Consider the following 24,934-nt stretch of genomic DNA (forward strand, 5'->3'; position numbering starts at 1 on the left):
TCTAAAAGTTAACTGAAAACTTGTGTCTGAAAGACAAATTTCTAAGAAGCCAAGTATCTCTCATTTGAGCAAATAGAGTTCAATATGGAGAAAAGAACTGCACTGGTATATTGCATTTTATCATAGTATCATACTATCATGGTATAGTTTGGGTTGGAAGGGATTTTAAAGATCATCTAGTTCCAACCGCCCTGCCATGGGCAGGGACATCCCACTGGATCAGGCTGCCCAAGGCCCCATCCAACCTGGCCTTGAACACCTCCAGGGATGGGGCAGCCACAACTTCCCTGTGCAACCTGTGCCAGTGTCTCACCACTCTCATAGTGAAGACATTCTTCCTAATGTCCAGTTTAAATCTGCCCCCTCCAGTTTATAGTCATTCCTCCTGGTCCTATCCCCACAAGCCTTAATGAATAGCCCCTCTCCAGCTTTCCTGTAGCCCCTTCAGGTACGGGAAGGTCGCTATAAGATCTCCTTGGAGCCTTCTCTTCTCCAGGCTGAACAACCCCAACTCTCTCAGCCTGCCCACATAGGGAAGGTGCTCCAGCCCTCCAATCATCTTTGTAGCCCTCCCATTCCAACAGCCCCATGTCCTTATGTTGAAGATTCCAGACTGGCCACAGTATTCCAGGTGAGGTCTCACAAGAGAGGAATAGAGGGACAGAATCCCCTCCCTCGCCCTGCTGGCCACGCTTCTTTTGATGCAGCCCAGGACACGGTTGGTCTTCTGGGTTGTGAGCACACTTTGCTGGCTCATATCGAGCTTCTCATCAACCAGCACCGATGCAGGGCTGCTCTCAAGCACGTCATCCCCCATCATGTACTGAAAACACGGATTGCTCTGACCCAGGTGCAGGACCTTACACTTGGCCTTGTTGAACCTCATGAGGTTCTCACAACCCCACTTCTCCAGCCTGTCCACGTCCCTCTGGATGACATCTTGTCCTTCCGGTGTGGCAACTGAGCTACTCAGCTTGGTGTCATCTGCAAACTTCCTGAGGGTTCACTCCATCTCTCTGTGAATATCATTGATGAAGATATTGAAGAGCACCAGTCCCAGTATGGACTCCTGAGGGACGCTACTTGTCACAGATCTCCATCTGGACTTTGAGCCATTGACCACTACTCTCTCAATACGGCCATCCAACCAGTTTCTCATCCACCTTACCGTTCACCCATCAAATCCATATCTCTCCAATTTAGAGAGAAGTATGTTGTGGGGGACCCTGTCAAAGGCTTTACAGAAGTCTAGTATATATAACATATATTTCACATATTGCATCTCTATATTAATATAAACACACACATAGTATTACAGAGAAATGCTTATTATTTTCTCAGCATAATCACTGTTTATAAGCCATTTTAATTTTAACACTGTAAAATAAAATGGAGTGTAAAAATAAAATAAGGGAAAACTGAAGAGCTATACTATGTGGTAAAGGCATCAAGAAAAAGGTGTTAAAGGTGTTCTGGAATAACTCTAAAATAACCATAGCTTTGTGTAAAAAATATGTATTCACATTTACTTCCTTATCATTCTATGACCTGAATGCCTTGAGAATATACTAATATTATGATTATTATTATTATAGCTTTTGGTTTTCTTCTCTATTAGATATATTTTATGTAGTTTGTAATGGTCTTATTTAAAACTGAAATACTTATGCATTTTTACAGTGATAAGCATTTTACAGATGATAATAAAACACAAAGTTTACTGTGTAACTGAAACCTCAGTTTGTCTTTCTCTTCTTGGAACACAAAGAATCATGCTTACCACTAATAAAGTAATGCATTATTCACATTGCAGTTCAATCGTCCTCTGAGAAATGAGATCAATATTGTCCCTGGATGTTTTCCAGACCCAACTGGACAAAGCCCTGAGCAGCCTGGTCTGACCCCATAGCTAACACTGCTTCCAGCAAGAGGTTGGACTACAGACCTTACAAGGTCCCTTCCAACCTGAATTATTCTGATTCAAGAATGATATTTTCCCTGATAGCTTGACCTGGTAGCATGATTAATGGCAAAATGCAGGGGATCAAAAGTATGAAATAAGTTCACAGAAGCGGAAGACAATGCAACAAGAATTTCATCAAGATTATATGCAAAATTATATAAATGCATGTATTTCATCATAAAATATCCAAGAGGATAGTATGCAAAAAAGGTAGGTTTTGGGTGGTTTTTTTTTTAGCATTCAGATTGATGCTAATGACACACTGAGACTCCAAGCAGAAAGTACCAGTGCTTGGAAATAATCTTAATTAGTGATGAGAAAATGTATTATTTAGAATAGAGGTATATCTTGGGTAGTATATTTAGGCACTGATGTCTGGTTCATTTAAATAGCAGAGAAAAGCACCTTCATTATTTGTTTCAAATGAGAACTTGGCAACTTAGAATAGCACTTTAGGCTGACTGTAGGGAAATAAAATAAATCCAAGTCATTAATCAGTGAGATTCCCAGAGTTGCCCCATGCATTTTTCTGCTAGAAACTAGGAAAAAAGCACAAGGCAATCACTAAGAAAACTACAAGATTCTTAGCATGAAAAGTTAACCCGTTAAGCTTTAGGGAACAAAATAGGGAACTTCTTCATGAAGCCATCTACTTCTCTGAATCCTGTTGAGGATGAAAGACAAGGATTGCTGGCAGATATAGTTACAGAGAAGCATACGAATCCATGACGTTTCCATGGCCAGGCTTTTCAGAAATAAACAGCAAACACTTTTTAACTTAGAGCATATTGAGTTCTGAGAAGTGAAACCATCACTTAGCAGTCAGTGCTTTAGACATTTATTCCTGTAACTGACTGAAACATCCATATATTTTTAAAAGATTAATTACATGTCTTTATCTAATTAATTTGCAGTTATGAATTTTTGAGTGCATGGCAAACCCTCACACCATCAGAAATAGCTATTAAAATGTTCTTATTCAATTTCTAACATTAACTTTTAGAAATGCTAAAATAATATAAAAGATTTATACATAAAGTACATTTACAACTTGCAAAAAGTTCAAAGAAGTATCACAGAATCACAGAAGAATAGAGTGGCATTATGATGCATAATGTTCCTCTGTGGTGTTCTAGCATTAAAGCAGCTTAAACGTTCTTTTGTCACAGTATTTGTAGCAGAGCAATTTGTGTGGAAATTGAGATTTCAATCCCCTGGGCTTTCGTAACTCTTACAGAATAGAAACTTCTTTAAAGTATGCACAGCAGCATACTTGAATACATTCAAAGAGCTCTCCGAAGTTTCACTTGATGAAAAGTACAGACTTTCCTAGCTAGCAGTAACAGCTAGAAAACAGCTCTAACAGTTGCATCAGGGCTTTCTCACGTTTGTTGTAGACATAATCTGGAGAACTGTTTTTGGCTTTAGAAGCTCTAGGTAGTTTAAATTCTCACCTAACAACTTACCATAATAGAAAAGATCTAGATATAATCACCTGACCACAAGTTTTCAAATGTTCTGACTGGATAATCCTATCCCTTTAATCCTGCTTTTCAAGCAGCTCAGCAAATCTTCACGGAGGGTTTCTACACCTTCTTTACTCTGAAACGTTGATCTGATTTATCATATTTATGAGAAGGTAAATAAGGATGTTATGTTTCTATTTCTATCTGTTGAGCTGGGGATTGTCCCAGTTTTATTAAATGTTCCTTTTCTGTCCATATGTGTCCTAAGAAAGACACTTACATGTTATATAGAGAATGATGATCCAAAACCTAAGGCAAGGCACAGAACTTCACAGCAGCACTTCCATAATCAAGATACAATGTTTAACAGTCGGTCTATTCTTGTGAGGAATGGTTTCCTAGAGGAATGTACTACTACTACTACTACTACTACTACTACTGCTGCTGCTGCTGCTGCTGCTATTACAATTACTTTAATTGCCACTTGGTAACAACTAGTCAGAAATAACAAGAATGGTGCCAATATTCTTGGAGGCCTCAGAAAAATCCATAACTTTGAGAGAGGCAAGCAGTCTCTCCATGAAATCCACAAAGAAATTTGGGTACCAAAGGACTTCAGAAACTAGAAATCTGAGGAAAGAACTATCTGCACATATCTAGGTACTATAATGCGGTAGAGTACTAGAGTTCCTAAGAAAGATGTGTAAAACAGTATCTCCGGAAGGCCAAAAACCCTTTAGCCATGGCATTGTATCCGACTATAATGCCATGCCTCCAAGGAGAACTAATTAGCCTGGGGCTGAAAAAATTCTGATGCAGCTTTATTTTGTTTTTTTCATGCAAATTTTGAACAGCAATATATATTTTGCTTACTGCTATTAGCTGCCTGATTATAAGGGATCACCTTCTTCCATTTTTAATAACAAGTTAAAAACTTTTCTCAAACTTATCCAGACCTGCTTGATATGGAGCAGGAATATTTCACATAAACTGACCGAATATATAGATGATTCACTTACTGGATTTTTAATATTGGAAATATTTCTTCTGTTGTTTTTTATTCCATTTAGTATAAAAGATTATTATTAAATTATATTATAAATATATATTATATATAATTTATATTATATATTAAAGATTATTAATAAATTATATTTCTGCTTCTTTTGGCAACAGAAGCAGAAAATATTCAGAACTCTATTAATTTGTATTTACTAACGTCTATGAAGATGCAGAAAGCTTGGGATAAAGTCTATGAGAATCAAATTGAGATTTTCTCCCAAGCAATGATATCGCTTTAGGCAATGGGCACAACAGGAAATAGGTATAAGTCCTAACATATACATGACTAGATGAACAATGTCATTTTTATCTTCATAAAGCACTGTCTTCTACATTGGTGCTATTTATAAATAACACAATGTTTCTTTTCAGAAGTCAAAAATGAGAAGCAGATCGAGTTCTATTCCTCTTTTACTGACTCTTACAAATCCAGAAAAAGAAGATGGTACTGCTTGAAGATAAATAGTGGCTAACTGTGCAATACATTGGAGAAATCACCTTAAAACTGCTATACTAAGTACATTCAAATTAGACAGTAATAAGCATGAAGAACAAACACTTCACATTTTGATATTCTTTGCCAAAAGACAAGGATTTTCCTCCCTAAAGGCACAGATCTGTAACCCAAAACAATTATATTTTACTAAACAAGGGGAGTGTACTGTCATCCAAGTTCCTAATCACCAGATTTAATTTGTATGCACAGTGAGAGTTGCTGTTGCCAGACACTCAGTATGAATGGTTTGTCGCATCACATATTTTGAGCATAATCTGTACAAAAAAAAAAATAGGTAGTAATTGACTTTGTCTCCGTAAGGACCAAAGACTTTGCATGTGCTATAGAGAATTTTCTTTCTTACAAATAGGGTTCTTTGCTGTTCAGTAACTTCACTGCTTTAAAACTACAAATACATTTCTCTAACTTTCTATTTGGAGGTAACTGCTATATGGTGTAGCAACCTCATGAACCACACAGAATAAATGTTTCCTCAAAGAAGAAAACATTTACTGTATTAGCTTCTTCTGTTGTTGAAGGTGTAAATGCACACTCTGAAATAAAATTGTCACAAGCTCACATACAAAAAGTAATCTTGGATAAAAAGATTGGACACAATAATCTAACTTGGTTTCTATTCTGGCATACATAACATCGGGAGGAACATAAATTCTTGTATTCGGTTCTTGTATTCTTTTCCTGGCCGTGGAAATTTGGGAAGGTTCTCAATGACTAGGGAAGGCAAACACTTCAGTTACCTCCCCAAAAAATCCAAAAGTATGATCCGCAGAACTACAGACCAGTAAGGTGACTTTAGACCTAAGGAAGATCAAGGAATGAATCCTCTTAGGAGCCATTTCTAGGCAGCAGAAGGAAAAGAAGGTGACCGGGAGCAATCAGCATAACTTGAGAAAAGCCCTGCGAAGAAGGACTTGGAGGTATTGATAGATAAAAAAAGAAATCTGTGCTCACAGCCAACGGTATCCTGGGCTACATAAAAAGCAGAGCATTCTGTAAGTTGAGGGAGGTGTTTCTTTTCCTCTACTCAACTCTTCTAAAACCCCATCTGGAGTACTGCATCCAAATCAGGAGCCCTTAGCACAGAAAAGACATGGATGAGTTGGAGCACATCCAGAGGTGGGCCACAAAAATGATGAGAGGGATGAAAAATAATCTGTCTTATGAAGAGAGGCTAAGAGATTTGGGGTTAATCAGTCTGGAGAAGAGAAGGCTTCAGGGAGACCTTACTGCATACTTTCAATACTTAAAGGGGGCTTATAAAAAAGATGGAGACATTAGGAAGGTCTGTTGTGATAGGACAAGGTGTAATGTTTTTAAAATAAAATAGAGCAGATTCAAGGGAGAGGAAGAGAGACGTGGGTGAAAATTTGAGGAGAACATCTAGGAGTTACGGATGAGAGTGGAGAACAAATGGCACCAGAAGAACATCAGAGATAAACTCACAAGAGGGCTTTTGCTGGTGAAAGCTGGTAGAGTATGTAAGATGGGTCAAATAGCTGTCTGAGGAACAGAGAGTGCATTAAGCTTCCAGAGAATAAAAGAAGATGTTTATAGGAGGAAAGAGGAGACAGAAAAATGAGTATTTGAAGCCTTCATGGTGGCTGGAAGTGTATGTCTCTAGAACTTTGAGGCATGTGTTAGTGTTCTAAGTTCAAACCCATGAATATATTGAAAGCGAGCTTTCATTTTACTACTTCAGATGGTCCAATAGTCCCTGATTTACAAGAGATAAATTTGTCACTGAGCACTGCATGTTTTCAGGCTGTTTGTTGGTTTGATTGGATGCACTAGGCAGCATAAACTCTTACTGTAGAATGGGCCATTATTACATGAACTGCATAGCTAACAGGCTGACTTAGACTTCACTGAACATCTTGTCATTTCTCATTGAGGTCCTATGAAATCAAGAGGCAGCTGAATGATGGACACAGTGCATCTGAGGGTGCACTTTAGGATTCCAGTTCCTTTGAATGAACATCTTGAGTACTTTATGTTTTTCTGTACAAATACCGGTATCTGTGGCAAACATGAGTGCTTTGACTGATATTTACTGAAAATTTGGTACAAAATACAGGGCAGAAAAGAACAGTTTTTTCTATTCCTCTGCTGTGAGGTGTCTGAAAGCAAAACCACGTCTCCTGATATTTGTTCTTCTCTGGTATAATCATGCTCATTACTGCTTTTGTCAAGCTTTGGCATTTTTCCATCGCTTCTAGCTGAGCGAGGTTGGAATGACGCCATCAATAGGATATTCTAATTGATAGAAAGTCACTTTAGAAGTCTTAAGCTTCAGAGCAGATTACAGTTATGGTTGGCATGCTGAAAAAATGGCTTTGGCTCAGGGCAGCTTATGCCAATGTGTGTAAATAACTGATGTAAAGGACTGAAAAAGATTCAGGCAGACTCTTCTCAGTGGTAACCGGAGACAGAACAAGAGTAAGCAGGCAAAAGCTGAAATACATGAAATTCCACTTGAAGACTAAGAAATTTTTTTTCTTTTAGTGTGAGTGTGGTCAGGAGCTGCAACAAGTTGCCCAGAGAGTTAGTAGTACTTTCTGGCCCAGGAAATCTTGGCTGAGTAGCGTAGAAGCTCAGCATGAGCAGCAAAAATGCCAGCTCCTTTCCTTATACATCAGGCTAACTTACAGCAAGGACACTATAGCACTCCTCAGGAAAATGCATAAAATAAATTTGTTCTTTCATGATAGTATGTTCACCAAACCTAAAACTCCTCCAACTCATGTGATGCTTTAATCATTAAACTAAAAGACAGACACCACTACCTCCACATTTAGAACAAAAACCCAGTTCTGTCAGTATATATGTTAAATTTGTTCTTGGCATACCAATCAATTTTGAGCGCTCTTGATATGTAAGTTGCATCTTGCTATGACATCTCAGGGAGCATAGCATGGGATTCTTCCATTCTGACTCTAAATAAACAGTCACTTCAGTTAGTAGTGTAGTCGCTCTGGATATCAGCAGCCAGGAATACAGACAGAGGCTTGAGGACTGCAGGTGCAATCACTGCCAGTGTTGGCTGGCAGTATGAAGCTGTACAAGTAGCTGGGAAGGTCAAAAAGATAATGAAAACTTCTCTCCTTTTTCACTGATTAGATCTTGTGAGACTTTTTTTTGTTAGGTCAGCCCGTTATATAAAAAGCAGAGTAGAATTTTCATTGTCACATAGACAAGCTGAACAGCAAGTTCTGAGGCTCAAGTTAAGGAAGGCTGGGGCTCGGTGTTGGCATTAGAGCTAAAATAAAAGATGAGTTGTATAAGCCAAAGTTTTGACTTGTTTTGACATACGACTTAAGTACACCCTTAGTCCCTTCTAAATGTCAGTTTTCATTGATCTTTCGTCTTTACAAGAGATCTTAGAATTATTTAGTTAATATCAAACAAAGAAAATCAGAAAATAAAGATTTAGAGTTTACAAAGTCTGTCAATGAAGAAGTAATGACTTTGTAATCCAGAAGCCTTTCAAATGAAGCAATTAGGAATTATCAAACATATTTCTACAGTAAAACCCCTTATATTCTCATGAAACCCATTTTGCTGCAGAGTTGGTGACTGAGACACTTACGGTTTTTATTTGAATATAAAATATATTTTTTATGAACATGAATACTTCACTTGAGGCGTGTCTGAATCATCTCATTTATAGTTTGAGGTAAGGTTGTTCAGAAGGTAAGATTTATAAAGAAGAAATTATACACACCTCAATCATGAAACTGACCTTCAGGGAAAGTAATCATAATACATTATATTTAATTACTTATTCTTTTAAGATGTTATATTGCATAGCTGAAAACCAAGTAATATTAATGTTTTAATTAAAGAGTTTTAATATCAAACATAATAGAATGAGTAGAGATAGGGTTTTTTTCTTGTTTTCTTGTTTACATAACTATGGACCAGTGCAAGTTCAGAATGCAGCATCATATTGCTTTGTGATAATGAATATATAGCTTTATTCATTACACTCATTATATATATAACTGTATTAATTGATTATATTTCCTTATTTTGCTTTAAATTGCCGCTTATGTTCCACTAAATTTATAATTCCACACAGTCATAAAAGTTCCAGTTGTTTGCACTGTATCTTCAGGTTCTTTCGATTTTCTTGGATTACGAGCACATTTCCCTTATTTATAGTAATATTTATGAAATCAAAGCATTCTGGAATCACGTACAGAAAAACAGTCCCTGAGTAAAAGGTTGTATTAGGGCTAAAAGATGACTATATAAATATAGTATTTTCTTACTCAAAAGATGTGTTGTCTGTGTACATTATCTCATATTTTGGTACATTACAAAGCACAATGTTTAGAGTTACTTGTTTCCTCACAATTTTTGCAGTATAAACTCAATAATTAGTGTTACAACTGTTAAAGTTTATCACTCCAGTCAACAAACGTCTGACTGTTTAAGTAAATTACGTTTAGTATTTAGATCATGAGTGAAGAGCTATTATACTCCGGAGTTTCAGCTACTGATTTTTTTCAGTGAGTTCTATAAATCAGACTAGACTTTTCACAGAAAAAGATAAGAGGTATGGAATGAGAACGATTAGACTGGGAAATTAAAGAATTCATAGAATTTTGTAGCTAACTTGCTATCTAGACACTTCATTCTACCCCATTGTTAATGGGTTTGTTTTGTGCCTGAGCATTATAAACAAAAATAATGTGTGTCTTTCAACATGGATGTTTTATGTTATTTCAAATAAATCAGCATTTTTTTTTTTGCAATGGAGTGTAAAACTGAGACAAACTAATGGTGTCCTTTTGTTCTTGGAAGTGAGCATTCAAACTAATGCAAGGAGACCTTTTCTAGCTTTAGTATGCTGAAGTCACAGATCTGATGCAACAACATAGGAGTCCAACATAAAACACCTGAGATTAACCCCATAGCTTGGGAATCAAGAGTGAGAGACTAGAAACAAAGAGGTCATTATAGAATATGTTCTGACATGTCACAGTGAGACAAGGCTCAGCTTTATTGCTTCACTAAATATGAGTAGGCATGTGTTCAAATATAGATATTTTCTTACCCTCAGTTGGAAAATACCAGTGTGCAAGACTGAAAAATGATTTAACATCAAATTTCTTGTGAAACTGCAAAAATACTTGTTAGAAACATTTGAATTATTGACTGTAGCTTACGGTGAAGAAATCTCAAAGATCAAGTTGGTACTCAAAGGAACCGATTTTTTGTCCATAGATGCGAAAGCAAAAATGGAGATCTTCTGCAGCCATTCAGAAAGTGCTTTGCAGAATTGTTTTGAACATTAACAGCATCATATGCAGCTGTGTGTCAACTCAGAAGGAACTGTTTTGAAGGTGTTCATGGTAAATTTTCTTAATTAGTTAAATAAAAAGAGTTACAGGTAGCGCCTCTGGGTTTTGGTTTTGTTTTTTGACCTTGTGTGTCTGTTTACAAAGAACCTTTGGGGCAATAAGGATGATGTACACCATATATCTAAGCATATATATATATATATATATACACAAATATATACACACACAGTGGATAAAGAGCAAATACAAGTAAAAGAACAGCAGCAGCTGATAGAGGTGGAATAATTAGTTCTTAGGTTTATAAGAGTACCTACTGAAAATGAGCAGTATTGTTTCATGGATCAACACTGGCCAGCCCAAGGATTAGTTCATTATTTAGTATTATCCTATTTTTACTTTTCTCCTCTGTCTAATACAGTAATGTTTTATTAAATCACTTTCTCATTTTGAGCAGGGAAAAAAACAGTTTCTTGAATGCCTGGATCTTGTAGTTTTATTTTCTGAAACATCTGGACTTTAACCAGGGTTTATTAGCGATATCTAGGATTTAAAAAACCCATGGTTGCTGTTAACTGCATCCTGACACAAAGGACATATTTGTGTGTTTGCCATCTGAAGTATGATCCATTTTTGTAGGACTCCACCTGAACTGCAAATCAACGGATTTTATCTTAACAATGTTGAGAAAAAGTTACATTTTAATAATTAATGCATTATAGTTAATGCAACTTAATAAATGGTTATTTAAAATGTAGTGAAGTTATCATCAATATAAAATAAATAAGAAAAATAAATTTATGGAAAAAAGATTCAAAATATCTTGTGAAAGTTAATACTTTAAAAATATTTGCTTACAAATAAAATAAGGTATAGAAATAAAATTTGGCCAAACCATTTGATGTATTGTAATTTGTTTCCAGTTTCCATTCAAATTTATAAATTTATAACATTTTAATACTGAAGTCAATGATCAATGTTTTCTTTGTACAATTAGCTTAAAACATTTTTGAAAATCAAATGGTCATTGAAATCAATGCACACTGTCAAGTATCTTTAAAGGTGCTTTGTTTGTGACAACAAAAAAAAGAAGGCTGTTCCTAAATTTATGAAATTACTGAAGATGAAAGTGGAAAAAAGTGGAAATACACCTATCTTTCAAAGAATTAAATAAATTACTTTTGTTACACTAAAAAAATAAGTATAAATTATAAATACACTATAAATTAAGTACCTTAAATCCTAATATTTTGTAGTTTTAAAGTATTTTCTTTCACTACTCATAATTCCAAAGCTTAGTAATTTGAAGAGTATAATTACCCTTTCTGTAGTGTAGGAAACATAAAACCAGAAAAAATTAGTTAAATTAAATACAAGAAATCAGCCATTATATATTTCATTTGTAATTGCTAGAAAAAGCTTTCAAATTCGCAAACTACTAGAGAACTAATTTACAATTTTGTATGTTTGCCAGGGAAAAACATACACTTGAAGCATACTCTTTTTGTTTCATAATGTAGAAAAGCAATGTCTTGCTCTGAACAAACCTCTGCGCCTGTGAACACTGCAACTTCTTTTGTAAACCTTATTGCTATACAAAATGCTTTGTATTAGATGAATTGCTTCTTCAGATTTTATCCAGCCGGTACATTGATAGTGGCTGTTTAATGTGTCACTTTAATGTGGGGATGGGAAGGAGTGGAAACAGTGGTTATAATTAGGTGATGGCCAATCTATCACCAATTTTTGAGTAATGATTCAATGTTTGATAGACACTTGCATATCATACCACCTTTGTTAGTAAAACTTAGAGGAAATAGTAAACAACTGTTCTTGTAAATGTACTACTAATATATGTACCAGTAAATAATTACTTGTAGTAATAAACAACTGCTACATTTGAAAAAAAAACCCAAACCTCACAAAAAAAACTCAACAAACCCCAATCCCTTTTTGTTAAATGTTAGGGAAAAAATGTCTAGCAAAACTGCTTAATCAATAATGAAGAATCATAGAAGGAAAGCATACATTATTTCTAATGTTTTTTTATAACATTTTAATGTTATAAAACATAATATAATGTTATAAAACATAATATAATATACGCATGTTATATTTTAATAAGCTGTGATACCCCAAAAGTACTAATCAGAACACAGACCTTCTGAAGAACATGTTTGCTGGGGGTGGGAGGGTGCTTGAAAACTTTTAAGCAAGAAAATTTTGCAGATTTTTCTAATTTTTGCTGAAATATCAAGGGTAATTTTGAAGAACACTGCTCTGATAGTATGGGGATTAAAGTTTGTGGTGAATTGAAGAAGGATATGTGGCTGTACAGGTATTCCCAAAACTGTATTTGTTCTTTGTTCTGTGGAGAAATTACATTCCTTTCAGTTCAGCAGATGCAAATTATGTTCTTAAGAATTATGCAGTATACATCACAAGCTGGAATAGGTAGAAATAACTGTTTTATGCAACAAGACTGCAAAAATTACACAACTTGAGGCAGATAACTATCAACATTTCTGCAAACAGAGTCATATGACCCTGTTTTCAGATTGCTTAAGCTGGATGTATCAAAAATGAACTGCTTGTTCTGCAGCATGCAGAGCATTTAACTAAATGTCAACATCATTTTAGAGAAAAATCATTTTAACTCAAGCCAGTAAATATTTTGCCATTAGTTCTGCGAAAATGTAAAGATTAAGGCTAAAGGCAACACTGTCAGCCCAACAGGTCAGCAAAGTTGAAGTGTTACTATGGTTCAGTGAAAATTCACAAGCAAGGTAGTAATTTATTATGTTTATAAAATTTACTCTGTATCTATGGTGATACTTCTTTTCTTGGCTGAATTCAGAAAACATTGATTTTCTTTGCACTATACAATCTCTCTTTTAATTTGTTTCAGCTGAATGTATGGGTGACTAAAGAAATTATAGATCAAGCCTTAATGTAAATAACCTCTTGAGCTACTTAGCAAGAATTGGATCAAAATTCTATTTGAATTAATATTGATTTATAATAAGCAGATGATGCTGTGTATTTTCCCTTGATTTAGTTGAGGTCATTGCTATAAAATTGAAGAAGTGTAAAACCTGTGAAACTCTCTTCTCCTCTCTTACCCTCTTCTCCACTGTGGTAGAGGGTGGATCGTACCTGTGAATCCAGGGAGACAGAAACACCGATAGCCTCCAAGCCTGTTGATGCAGCTTCCTCCATGCAAGCAAGGCAAATTTTCACACTCATTGACATCCATCTCACACAGAGAGCCATAGTATCCAGGTGCACAGCTACAGATGAATCTTCAGAAAAGGGAAAATCAGGTAGGTCAACAGAAGCAAACAACAGTATCTGTTCCAGTATTCTGAAGCTGTATATACGTCCTGATGTCAAGCTGGTGTCCCTAACCATCCATATTAAAACAATTATCGGTCTTTTCTCATCCCCATGTTTCTGAAGCAAGCAGAGCCATTTAATGTTTTTTAAATTAGCAGAAAAATCGTGCAAAACAGTTGCAGCTGAAAGTATAAGAAATGGCTTAAAGGCTAATGTACTTTTGGCACAAGTCTCTGAATAACCGTAGAATGTCATGGAACAAACACGAGACACATTTTTCTCTTCTTTACACATAACATTTAGAAAACATTTCCATTAGAAAAAGTCATTATTGGAAGCTGAAAAGAGAGATGTAGCAATACAAGTGAAGAAACACCTTCTTCATTGTTGGAAGCTGAAAAGAGAGATGTAACAATCCAACTGAAGATAAATCTTCTATTTCACTCCTATTGCTAGTAATACCTTAGAAAAGTAAGGAGGAAAAGAACAAGTTGTACAGAGGGCAGTTTCCTTTCTATCTTCCTCTCAGGGCACATAAACAAATAGCTTACTGATTTGCCCACTGCATTTTAATACAGAATCCTTAGTATATGCTGAAGGTCCCATCCAAACCTCACGGCAGCAAGTAGACTTTATATATATAGGAAATTAGGGAATTGCTTTTAAATTAGTGCTAACTAACCTGTTTATGAGATCCAAGCAAGTTCCATTATTTTTGCAGGGTCTTGATAAGCATTCATTAATCTCCACTTCACAGTGTGTCCCAGTAAAACCATGTTGGCAGGAGCACCTAGTAAAAAGTTTGTCACTATATTATTTTTTAGTTTAACCTAAAAAGATTCCAGAAAAATGTGGCAGATTTTGAAGGGCACAAATTAGATGGTTCCACAATTATGGGTTTTTTTCCAATCATTACAAAGTATTATACTTTAACAAGCTTTATAAGCACAGTGACTACAGCCCAGGAAGTAAGGTTTATGCCATTATTAGTTGAAGGTCGTAGGCTTTGTGTTGACCCTGCTGTGCAAGGGCTCAGAACTTGTCTTGGCCTGATCTGGTTTTCACTTATTTTGATACTTGCCCTGGAGCCACACTTCTCCTGGCAAAGAGTTCCAGGTGCTCGCTACTTCCAGTAACAGTCTCAATCCTTATTTAGGAAGACTGAAATCACTGATTACAGGACCCAGACAGTCGTTGTGAGAGTAATCATAACAGCAGAGACAAGAGCTAAGTAATTGCAAGATTTCTTATATAAGAATAATAACTACAGTTTTTACGAAGCTGTTTTCTATTAATTTTGACTTAGGCTATTAGTATTACTGTAATTGGACTAATAGCAAAGATTTGTTATATTTTTATTAGATTGTTAACATTTTAATGATCTCGACAACAGGTCCTTGGGTCCATGTTTATCGTATACACCTGTGTCTTTGCCCACAAGAACATCTTGAGTGTAATGTAACAATGTGTCAGACAACTCTCACAAAAAGACATACTAAATTACTGAAAGACAGCAAATATAATACAGGCAAAGTATCGCAAGATTAACTAGAAGATAAACATCCATGTATCACCCTAGATACCTGTCCTTCAAATAATTTTCCTTACTTGTAATGGTTGACCCCATCCACACAGAGACCTTCATTCTGGCATGGATGGGAGATGCACTCATCAATGTTAACTTCACAGTAAGTACCTTCAAATCCTGAAACAGATTATAGAGATGAGTGAATTCTACTACAGAACATGAACATAAGAGTTGCAGATCTTGGAGGTTTGGCTGTCTGAGCTCAGGACCAACTTAGACAATACAAATGGCAGGCCTGAGAAATCTGAGCTCTCCTTGAATCCATTCAAGAAAGAGCTGAGAGAAGCACCAGTGGTGACTACCACATCTCTCGGGAGCATCTAAACCGAGAATGTTTGTCCTTGGCATCTGGCTGAGCAGCACTGCAGCCATGCACACGCCTAGCCATGCAACTGTATATCTGGACGCCGACTTTGGCCATCAGACTAGCTCCCCCTTTGACCTTGGGCTTGCCCCATTCCCTGTAGCTTTGGCTGGTGGTCTGGTACAGTATGGTGATCCTGGACACCGTCATTAGCCCTGCCTCACTTGCCTCATACAGATATCATCAGACAGAACCTTTGACAGTGAGGTTCCTGCCAGAATCACAGAATCACAGAATCACAGAATCACACAAGGTTGGAAAGGACCCATTGGATCATCGAGTCCAACCGTTCCTAACACTCCCTAAACCATGTCCCTAAGTACTTCATCCACCCGTTCCTTAAACACCTCCAGGGAAGGCGACTCGACCACCTCCCTGGGCAGCCTGTTCCAGTACCCAATGACTCTTACTGTGAAGAATTTTTTTCTGATATCCAACCTGAACCTCCCCTGACGGAGCTTCAGGCCATTCCCTCTTGTCAGTTCTCCCTGCTCTCTGACTAGAAAATCAAGGCCAGCAAGTGGATGCAATCCTACAGTAACTTTCTTCAATTACTTTTGTTCCTTCGCATCAATAAGTTCATTTCCAGAGAGTATAAAAAGTCTTAATATACTTTGATGAACCAGAAAGAGATTTAAATGGAACACCTGGCTATATATATTGGGGAAATGTAACCCAGTTTAAAGGACTGAAAGGCTTTCTTGGGGAGTATGGGCCAATACCAGAAACTAAAACCTTTTTCAATAAATAATATATTATGGAGCATAGTGGAAGTTTAAGAGATCACATTTATTCAAAGTGGTCAGTTGATAAAAACAAAACAATTAATTGGTTTTAATATTTAAATGAAAAAAAAAGTGATCAAGATCTTATCTGCACAGTACATTGCTTGCATAACATGTTTACTTTCATAAACATCCCCGAACATGTGCTAAAGAGATTATTCAACAATATACAAATACTACTTTTGCTCTTCAATGGCATATCTTATAACAGTCACATAAATAAGAGTTCTACTAAATACACAACAGTGTTTAAATGATCTACAGTGGAAAAACTATAGCTACTTTGTTGAATTTTGCACAAATTAAATATTTATTGATGTAGTAATGAATCCATCACAATAAACAATTTGTACTATAGCTACTATAATACCTGACCCCTGAAAGCAGACTGACTGAAGTGCATTTATGGTGTTTACCAAAGCACTTTTGAACATCATTTTGTTACCAAAATGAAATTAAAACAACTATAAAAACAGCCACTTAAATTAAGTGTTTATTGTTATGAATATGATTAAGCTTTACTGTATTCTCTATTAAAACAAGTAAAACTATCAATACTTTTTTAGATACTGAAATAAGTATATTAAAAATGGTTATTGTTATATTTTGCATACGTGGGTTTCAAAGTTCTTCATGAAAGTGGGGAAATCATGAAAGATCACAATTAGAATACTAAAGCTCATTTTTAGCCAGAGAAAATCATTACTGCAAAAATTAAGTGGCTTGGTCAGAGTTGTTGTAGCGAAAGCCGGAGGGACAAATTTCTCCTGTCACTCCAATATCTTGTCTAAATATCAGCCCACTTCAAAGCAGTTAGTATTTTATTCTTACTAAGATTTTTTTCTGTTCAACAGCTTTCCTCTCTAAGCCTTGCTGAAATGAGTCCTAAATATTTCCTAGAGGTTTCACAACAGTGTCTGTGACAAAGTTGGGCAATAAAGCCTGAAATGTATCTCAAACTAACTCTTCCATTATATTCACATAAATTTTGTTAAAGGATTGCCAGAATAGGGAACAAAAATTCTCTGTCCCAATGTACAGCTTTGAAGTAGGTCCCTCAACATAGACAACTTTGTTATGTTCTGAATGGTTTCGTTTACTATTTGCCAATGGGCCAGAACTGGAGTGAATGACCCAAATAATTTTCTTATCTGTACCATGTGTAATCTCCGTCTTAATACTGCAACTTCAGCCTTCACCTCTATTTGCAAGATGTTTGATTAAAGAAAAAAGGAAGGTAAAAGAACTGTAACTTGGGCTGTGGCCTGTGTTCAGTGGCATGTGTTCACCTCTATTTGCATGAAGTTTGATTAAAGAAAAAAGGAAGGTAAAAGAACTGTAACTTGGGCTGTGGCAAGTTCAGTGTTCTGGGCTAGACCTGGTTCCATCGAGTAGACAGCAGTCACTCACGTGCAGACACACAAAATAGCCATGAGTTGTTCTTTTGACACATACCACCCCAGTGCCACTGAATAACAGCAGAGAAGATTTCTCTAAGTCTGGTTTGGTTAAGAAATTGGAAGGCACGGTGAATGTGAGAGACCAAGATCATTCGTAGCCAACTTCCTCATCTGTGGAAGTGACTTCACTGAAAAGTAGTGCACTGGAAGAGAAAGTAAACCTGTGTAATATAATAATACTCAAAGACATATAGGCGGTTTTTAATTTTATAATGTAATCAGAAAAGGGTGTAAAGCTAACATGAATTAAAACTTAAAAAAAAGCTAACAATTTGATGGAATAACTTCTCTTTCTTTTGTGATATATATAACACTTGAGTAAGCATCTTAAAAAAAAAAAAAAAAAAAAAACACACCGCAGTTGTCAGATTAAAATATACAAAAACGAAAATGGAGGGCATTCATCAACCTACTTCTGCCTGTCATCGCTACTTGGTTATGGATGTTTTATAGTCTTTTTGAAGTAAATAGCACTGAAGTGAATGCATAAAGCACCATTTATTATAATTTTGATTGCAGTAGTACATATTTTTCCAGCCCATAGAAAAATATAGCTACCTTGAAAAGACATAAAATAAGTAAACATGCAGCAGACATGCCACTTTATCTATTACTCCCACAAATGGAGAAAAATACTGTTTGCATCACAAAATTTTACTGGCTATCTACTACATTATGAAATAAGGAATCTATATATTCAATTTATTCTTGAGATTTGTCTTTGTTTTTAAAAGAAATAAATTAGTTCAGTCCTTTTTATTAAAAAACTAATTATTTTCTTAATGATATATACTGTCAAAAATACATAGAATTATTTAAATGATTTTTTGATACACAATGAAAACTTTTGAACTCATGGAACAAATTTTTCTAAGGAATTTTAACCTCACTAATAGTTTTTGCAGAAGATTTCAGCAAAAAAAATCTTCTTTCAACTGAAATATTAAAAAAAACCCCACACAAATTTGCTCTAAAGGACCTGAAAAATACAGTGTTATTTACCTTCATTTCATTCATAATTTCTGCATGTCTATGTTGTGATATATTTATAATTTGTGAAGCTTGTACAAGGATTTTCCAATAAAAGCATATGCTGATAAGCCAATTTTCATTCACTCCTGGTAGGTTCTCAGAGTATATTAGAAAAATAAAGTGTAACACTATGCACATCACTCACACAAACAGGAGAGGTCAAACCTCAAAACACACACTGTGATGGTAGAATTAAAATACTTGTAAAATATTTATTTTACGAATATGGTTGGACAGGCACCAATCATACTACTTTCAGATCCAAAAGAGTACTTAAAATCCTCATATCTATGTGGAAGCAGTTTATAGAAAGATTTATCTTGGTAGTTTATTTGCATAGTGCATGTTGAAGCCTCCTGGGTCTAACACTCATGGACTCACATAGTACTTGTTCCGTACATGATAGTCAAGCACAATTTAAAGGGTAATGTAATAAATCAGGTTATTTTTTATAAGCTATCACTGCTTATCACACATAGCTGTGATCATCTGGGATACTTAAACCTAAATTGGATGGATGCAATTTTTACAGTGATGTAGATATATTTCCAAATTATTTCATGTGATGAAAGAAGAAATCAAGAAAAGATAATGGGGGGAAACTGATGTGAAATGTTCAACATGTCATATACACTACTGGAACAAACATTTTTCAGTTGCAAAGAAATTTGCATTATGTAAAAAAAAAGCATTCAGTTAATGAAAAAATCATAGAAAGGACCCTTAAAGGTCATGTAGTGCAACCCACAGGCAGTGAGCAGGCACATCATCAACCCGGTCAGGTTGCTTAGAGACCCATAAAACCAGACCTTGAATAATTCCAGGGATGGGGCACCCACCATGCCTGGGCAACCTGTTCCAATATGTCATCACTATCATTGTTAAAAATGTTTATCTTATATTTAGCCTGAATCTACTTTCCTTTAGTTTAAAATCACTACCTCTTCTCCTATCACAAGCTCCACCAAAAATTCTGTCGTTATTTTCCTTAAAAAAACCCTTTATATATGGAAAGGGTGCAATAAAGTCTTCTCGGAGCCATGTCTTCTCCAAGCTGAACAACCCTATCTTTCTCTCCTTTTCTTTGTAAGAGAGGTGTTCCATCCCTTTGATCATTTTTGTGACCTTCTCTGGACCCACTCTGACAGGTCCATGTCCTTCCTGTGCTGAGGCATTTAGAGCTGAATATTGTACTGTAGGTGAGTTCCCACTAGAGCAGAATAGAAAGGCAGAATCAACTCCCTTGTCTTGCTGGCATTTAACATAGTCAAACAAAACATTAATGCTTTAATTTTTAGTTTATTCTATGAATATAATTGATTCATTTAAGCTCTAAAACAGAATAATTTTCATTTTAAACAAACTATTTTTAGTGGCACATTACTATACGGAAAATATACCTGGTGCTGTAATGTATTGTCACTGTAGGAATGTTTAGTACTATGTGTAGAAAAGTAATATGCACATTTAAATGCAACTATTTGCCATCTTTGCTACTGTGAATCAGACGAACTTAAGATCCAAACTGTAAATCAATTGTACATGCAAATGACTTGATGTAGCTCTCTAGCTATTCACTTTGCAAAGTGTTTTTTCAGCGTGTCAAAATCGAATGGTACTTTAAAAATGCAATTTTTGATCTTAGAGCTTTTTATGTGGAAACCTTGAAAGTTTTCTGAACTCAGTTCAAACCATTCTTAACTTCTAAATGAAAAGATGCGTCTAATTAACAGAGAGGAGCAAACAGCCCATCTACAGAATTCCATTAGACACCTGCTCAAAATTTCCAGTACTGAATTCATTGAAAACATGTGGCTTTATTTTTTTTCCCCAGGTGGCCAACCAAAGACTAGAAAAATATCACTGTACAGTCTGAGAAACAAAAAACTAATTTTGTCAGGTATGTTTTACTCTTTATTCCCTGCCACATTAGAGAAACTGAAGAGGTAAAGAGAATCTCATTAGTATTACTGCTTATCCACATTTTTTTTTTTAATCAGTACTTCATTTAAAGCATTTATCTGTCATTTTAGGGAAAATGTATATGTTTTTTTGAGGAAGGGAAACTTGTCTCAGAAATGTTAATAGTAACAGGGAGCAATTTAATGTCTTTCAGAAATTAACAGTGATGAAAAGCTATTGAATATCATTGAGATTCTTTGTGTTAGACAATTTACTTTTATTTCCACATATTTTTAACAGTTCAGGTAGCATGAAAGTGACTTTAATAATATGAGATGTAAAAACATCTATGTTCTATTGAAAATGTCACCTAATCTAATCTCAAGCCACAGTTTTGTCACACTCAACATTAACACTAGTGGGTGTGACAGTACGCTCAGATTTTCTTGCAAATTATATGCAGTTATAATGATATATTTATTTTAGTTTATAGAAACTCCAACATCCTGTGATAGTTTTGCTGTCAATGAATGAAGCATTAAATGCTGTTACTTATGATGGGACAGATCCTATTGTTCTGTTCTGAGTTTGAGTAACACATTTTGGGTAACAAGTGCGCCGGGAGGGCGGCTTCTATGAGGAGCTGCTATATGATTCCCCCATGTCTAATAGAACGAATGGCAGCCAGCTCCAAGGCAGAGCCACTACCGGCTAAGGCCAAGCCAATCATCAACAGTGGTAGCACCTCTGGGATAAGATATTTAAGAAAGTGAAAAACCCTTCTGCAACAACACGCAAACAGAAAGAAGTATGCGACTATGTGAGAGAAACTACTCTGTAGACACCAAATTCAGTGAAGGAGGGAGAGAAGGTGCTCCAGGCAGTGGAGCAGAGATTCCCCTGCAGCCTGTGATGAAGACCATGGTGAGGCAGATTGTCCCTATCAATGATAGGGCAGATATCCACCTACAGCCTGTGGAGGACCCCATGCTGAAGCAGGTGGATGCCCAAAGCTGGCTGACACCCCATGGGAAACCCACACTGCAACAAACAGGTAATGAAGAACTGCAGCCCATGGGAAGGCCACATGTTGGAGAAGTTCATGGAGGTCTGTCTCCCATGGGAAGGATTTCATTTTGGAGCAGAGGAAGAGGATGAGAAGTCACCTCCCTAAGGAGGAAGGAGCAGATGAAAATGACCATAACTGTATCAGCAGATGTGTAGCTTTTATACTCTGCATATTCCTGCACTTCACATCTCATTGAAGTCCCAGAGTTGAGACTTGCAGTAGCTATTTCCTGTATTTCAAAGAAACAAAAGGAACATTTGGTGGGTTTTAACCTTATGACCCATACAATTCCTCCTGTGTAAACCAGTTTTTCACCTTCTCAGTTTCTAGCTTTGTATCTTCAAAGATACAACGAGTACAAATAAGATGACAAAGCTTTTGACTACTTGTGTACTGTGACACAAATCACTACTCTTCATTCTTTTGTTTTTCTCCTCTCTAAAACTACGTGCTTCCCAGAACTTTGCAGATTAAAGAGAATCTCTGCAAAAATAATAAACCAGGCAACTAGTGAAGACTTTATTCCATCTAGCATCTGAACAAATTGTCCTAAGCTGCCTATAGTGTCAACAGAGACATAAATATTTCTGTAGCATTAGCCCTTTGACTTTATGTGCCCGCTTTTAGGTGAAATGAATTACCTCAGAAAACTACCTCTTTCTCTTCATTGACTGTAAATAGACTATAGGGGGACCTCCTCAATGTATATGTGTATATACACTTCCTCAGTGTAATAGTGTGTACACTTAAGAATAAATGCATAATTTCATTGATTTAATTTCCTTTTTGAGTTTCCTAACTCATTAAAATGCTATTGAACTAACAAAAATGTTGACCAAGTAACCCATATTTTTTAATGTTATAGGGAAGCCTTTGATATTAACACTCTCTCAGCATATACATGAAATACATAATGTATTTACATATATGTTTTCTGAGGAATTTCCCAACACAAAACTAATGGTAAGCAGAATATTGCTTTTATTTTAAGGAAACTCCATCCTGAGCAGCTAAGGATGCATCTCTCTTTGAAATTAAACGTAGACATAAATTTATGAGTCTACGTTTAATTTCAAAGAGAGATGCATTTCTACCTTCTATTGTAAGAAGTAGGAATTGTAGAACCACTCTGAATTCATTCCTCTTGTCCTTCCCTTTCTGTATTTATGTCAGCAACAACTATATCTACAGTTCCTACTAACATTGCCTTGCTTTAGTCCCTAGATATATCTACTAATAATTCTTACAGAAGAACAGAACACTATTAAAAGAAAGTATTTTGTTTGAAAACACTAGATTTTTTCTGGCTATCATTTATGTTGGCAAATTATATGTGTCTTGTTAATTCTCTGTAATATTTATGCGCTTGTATTTCCCCAGGTTTCACATTTCTCTATGATAGACTTTAACTGTTGTCTCCCATTTAATTAATAAAGTAGTCTAGTTGTTGTTCAAGAGTCCTAGCCAGAGACCTGATCTTGTTCTCTGTAGTTGCATGACCTCTCAAAGTTTTCATCCTTTTTGAATATACCTTTTTCAGTAACTTATTTTTTCTTGGATCATAAGTGTTCTCAGAAAACTGCACTACGTTTACCAAACTGTCCTGTTTTCCTTTTGGGTCTCCTTTATGAAACTAATGTTTTTGTGCTTGTCTAGAACAGTGTGGTCTAATATTTATCCTCTAATTGACTGACCTTATGTATGCAGTTGATCTGCTCTTTCAATCTTTAGTATGTAGACTTTCTGCAGAATATATGAATGGTTCCCCAGGTTCAGCTACAAATATTCTAACATTATTTATTTTCTATAGCTTTGTTCATGTTTCTTACCCCTTTCTTCTGTTTTACTAAATTTTCATTTCTATTATTAACTACAAGAACTGAATTATTTAAGAACAGAAATATATATTGATAAATTAAGAAATTAAACATTCTATTATTTGCCCTAAGTTGTCCTTTCCTTTTCTGTTTCACTTGCATTTAGTATGTATCATTTCAGGAGAAACTGACGGCAGGATTCCATGCTGAGTGTATGCAGAACAGCTCAAAAAGCTATGTCCTCCAATGGCCTTGATGAAACCCTTGCTTATTATTTACTGGGAAAGTATATAAGAAGGAATGTTTTCCGTACACTTCCTGGGAAGCTTGGTCTACTGAAGCAATTCCGAAACTTTTGCAATGATGTCCTACCCTACAACCAGTTCTTGCAATCATCAATATACCAGCAGGCACTCTGGAATCATGACAAGTTTATTGGGAGAGAAAAGGAGGTACATGATACACTGAAATAGGAGAATAAAAGAGAGGATGACATCTGCAGAAATTAAATTCGATAAACTGCTTTCAATTAAATTTCTGCATTTTACTGTCTCTCCTTTTTCTGATGAGTCCCAAATAAATGGTTGCGTTTTCCCCAGTGTGAATTACACCTTTTACCCCTTTCATTACTGAGATATTTTCCACTTTCCAAGATTTGTTAGCAATGTGTGTTACTGGTTCACATAATACTCCTGCTAGTTCCCTGAAGATTCATAGCTGCCAGCTTCAAGAATCCTTGAAGATTCTATTAAAGTTCCCTGAGAATCTTGGCTGCAAGTTCTTTAGACTCTTGAGAAATTGTGTATAAAAATATTTTGAAAAGAAGATTTTTCTGAGGAATGCTAAGATTTGATTACTCCCCTGACGTGCCAGGACATGTTGGCAGCTCAGCAGGAAAAAGAATAATTTCCAGCTTGCTCCAATTTTTGTACTTCTAACAATTTGCATATGTTTTGTCTATTTCTGCCTGCCTGTTTTTTTCAATTCAGTCTGTTAAATCCGCTGGCCAGGTACATGCCTGCCTCTGTGTTGTAATAATTGATCTAGAAATAGTAATTCTGAGTGCTGGAATCTAAACAGCCATAGATTTAATAAGTACTATAAGAAAAGAATATAATAGTAGGCAAACTGACAGCTATCTTACTAGTCTTTAAGCATAACTGATAGACTTGCTGTAACTCATGGAAGTTTGGTGTTTTGAAAAGTTCACTGAAGATAGCATTAAATCCAGCACAGATTTGCAACTTTTCTGCAGCACGACAGAAAACAG

The 24,934-nt window shown here is 35.8% G+C and overlaps 1 protein-coding gene and 1 long non-coding RNA gene across 4 annotated transcripts in view; one reads left to right on the plus strand and one right to left on the minus strand.

Annotated features, from left to right (window-relative positions):
- EYS (eyes shut homolog) overlaps positions 1-24,934 on the minus strand; it is an 880,825-nt gene that overhangs the window by 453,920 nt on the left and 401,971 nt on the right. For all 3 annotated transcript variants that reach the window (XM_054063979.1, XM_054063978.1, XM_054063977.1), the window contains 3 exons: positions 15,256-15,352; positions 14,330-14,437; positions 13,468-13,613 (listed from right to left, as the gene is read on the minus strand). In XM_054063979.1, the coding sequence (XP_053919954.1) occupies positions 13,468-13,613; positions 14,330-14,437; positions 15,256-15,352 (351 nt within the window). The remainder of the gene's footprint in view (positions 1-13,467; positions 13,614-14,329; positions 14,438-15,255; positions 15,353-24,934) is intronic.
- Positions 1,949-24,932, plus strand: LOC128851873 (uncharacterized). The gene is made up of 3 exons (XR_008449407.1): positions 1,949-2,173; positions 20,711-20,776; positions 23,846-24,932. It is a non-coding gene; the product is annotated as an uncharacterized LOC128851873 (long non-coding RNA).

The sequence above is a fragment of the Cuculus canorus genome, chromosome 3, assembly GCF_017976375.1.
Source record: "Cuculus canorus isolate bCucCan1 chromosome 3, bCucCan1.pri, whole genome shotgun sequence".
Classification (NCBI taxonomy): Eukaryota; Metazoa; Chordata; class Aves; order Cuculiformes; family Cuculidae; genus Cuculus; species Cuculus canorus.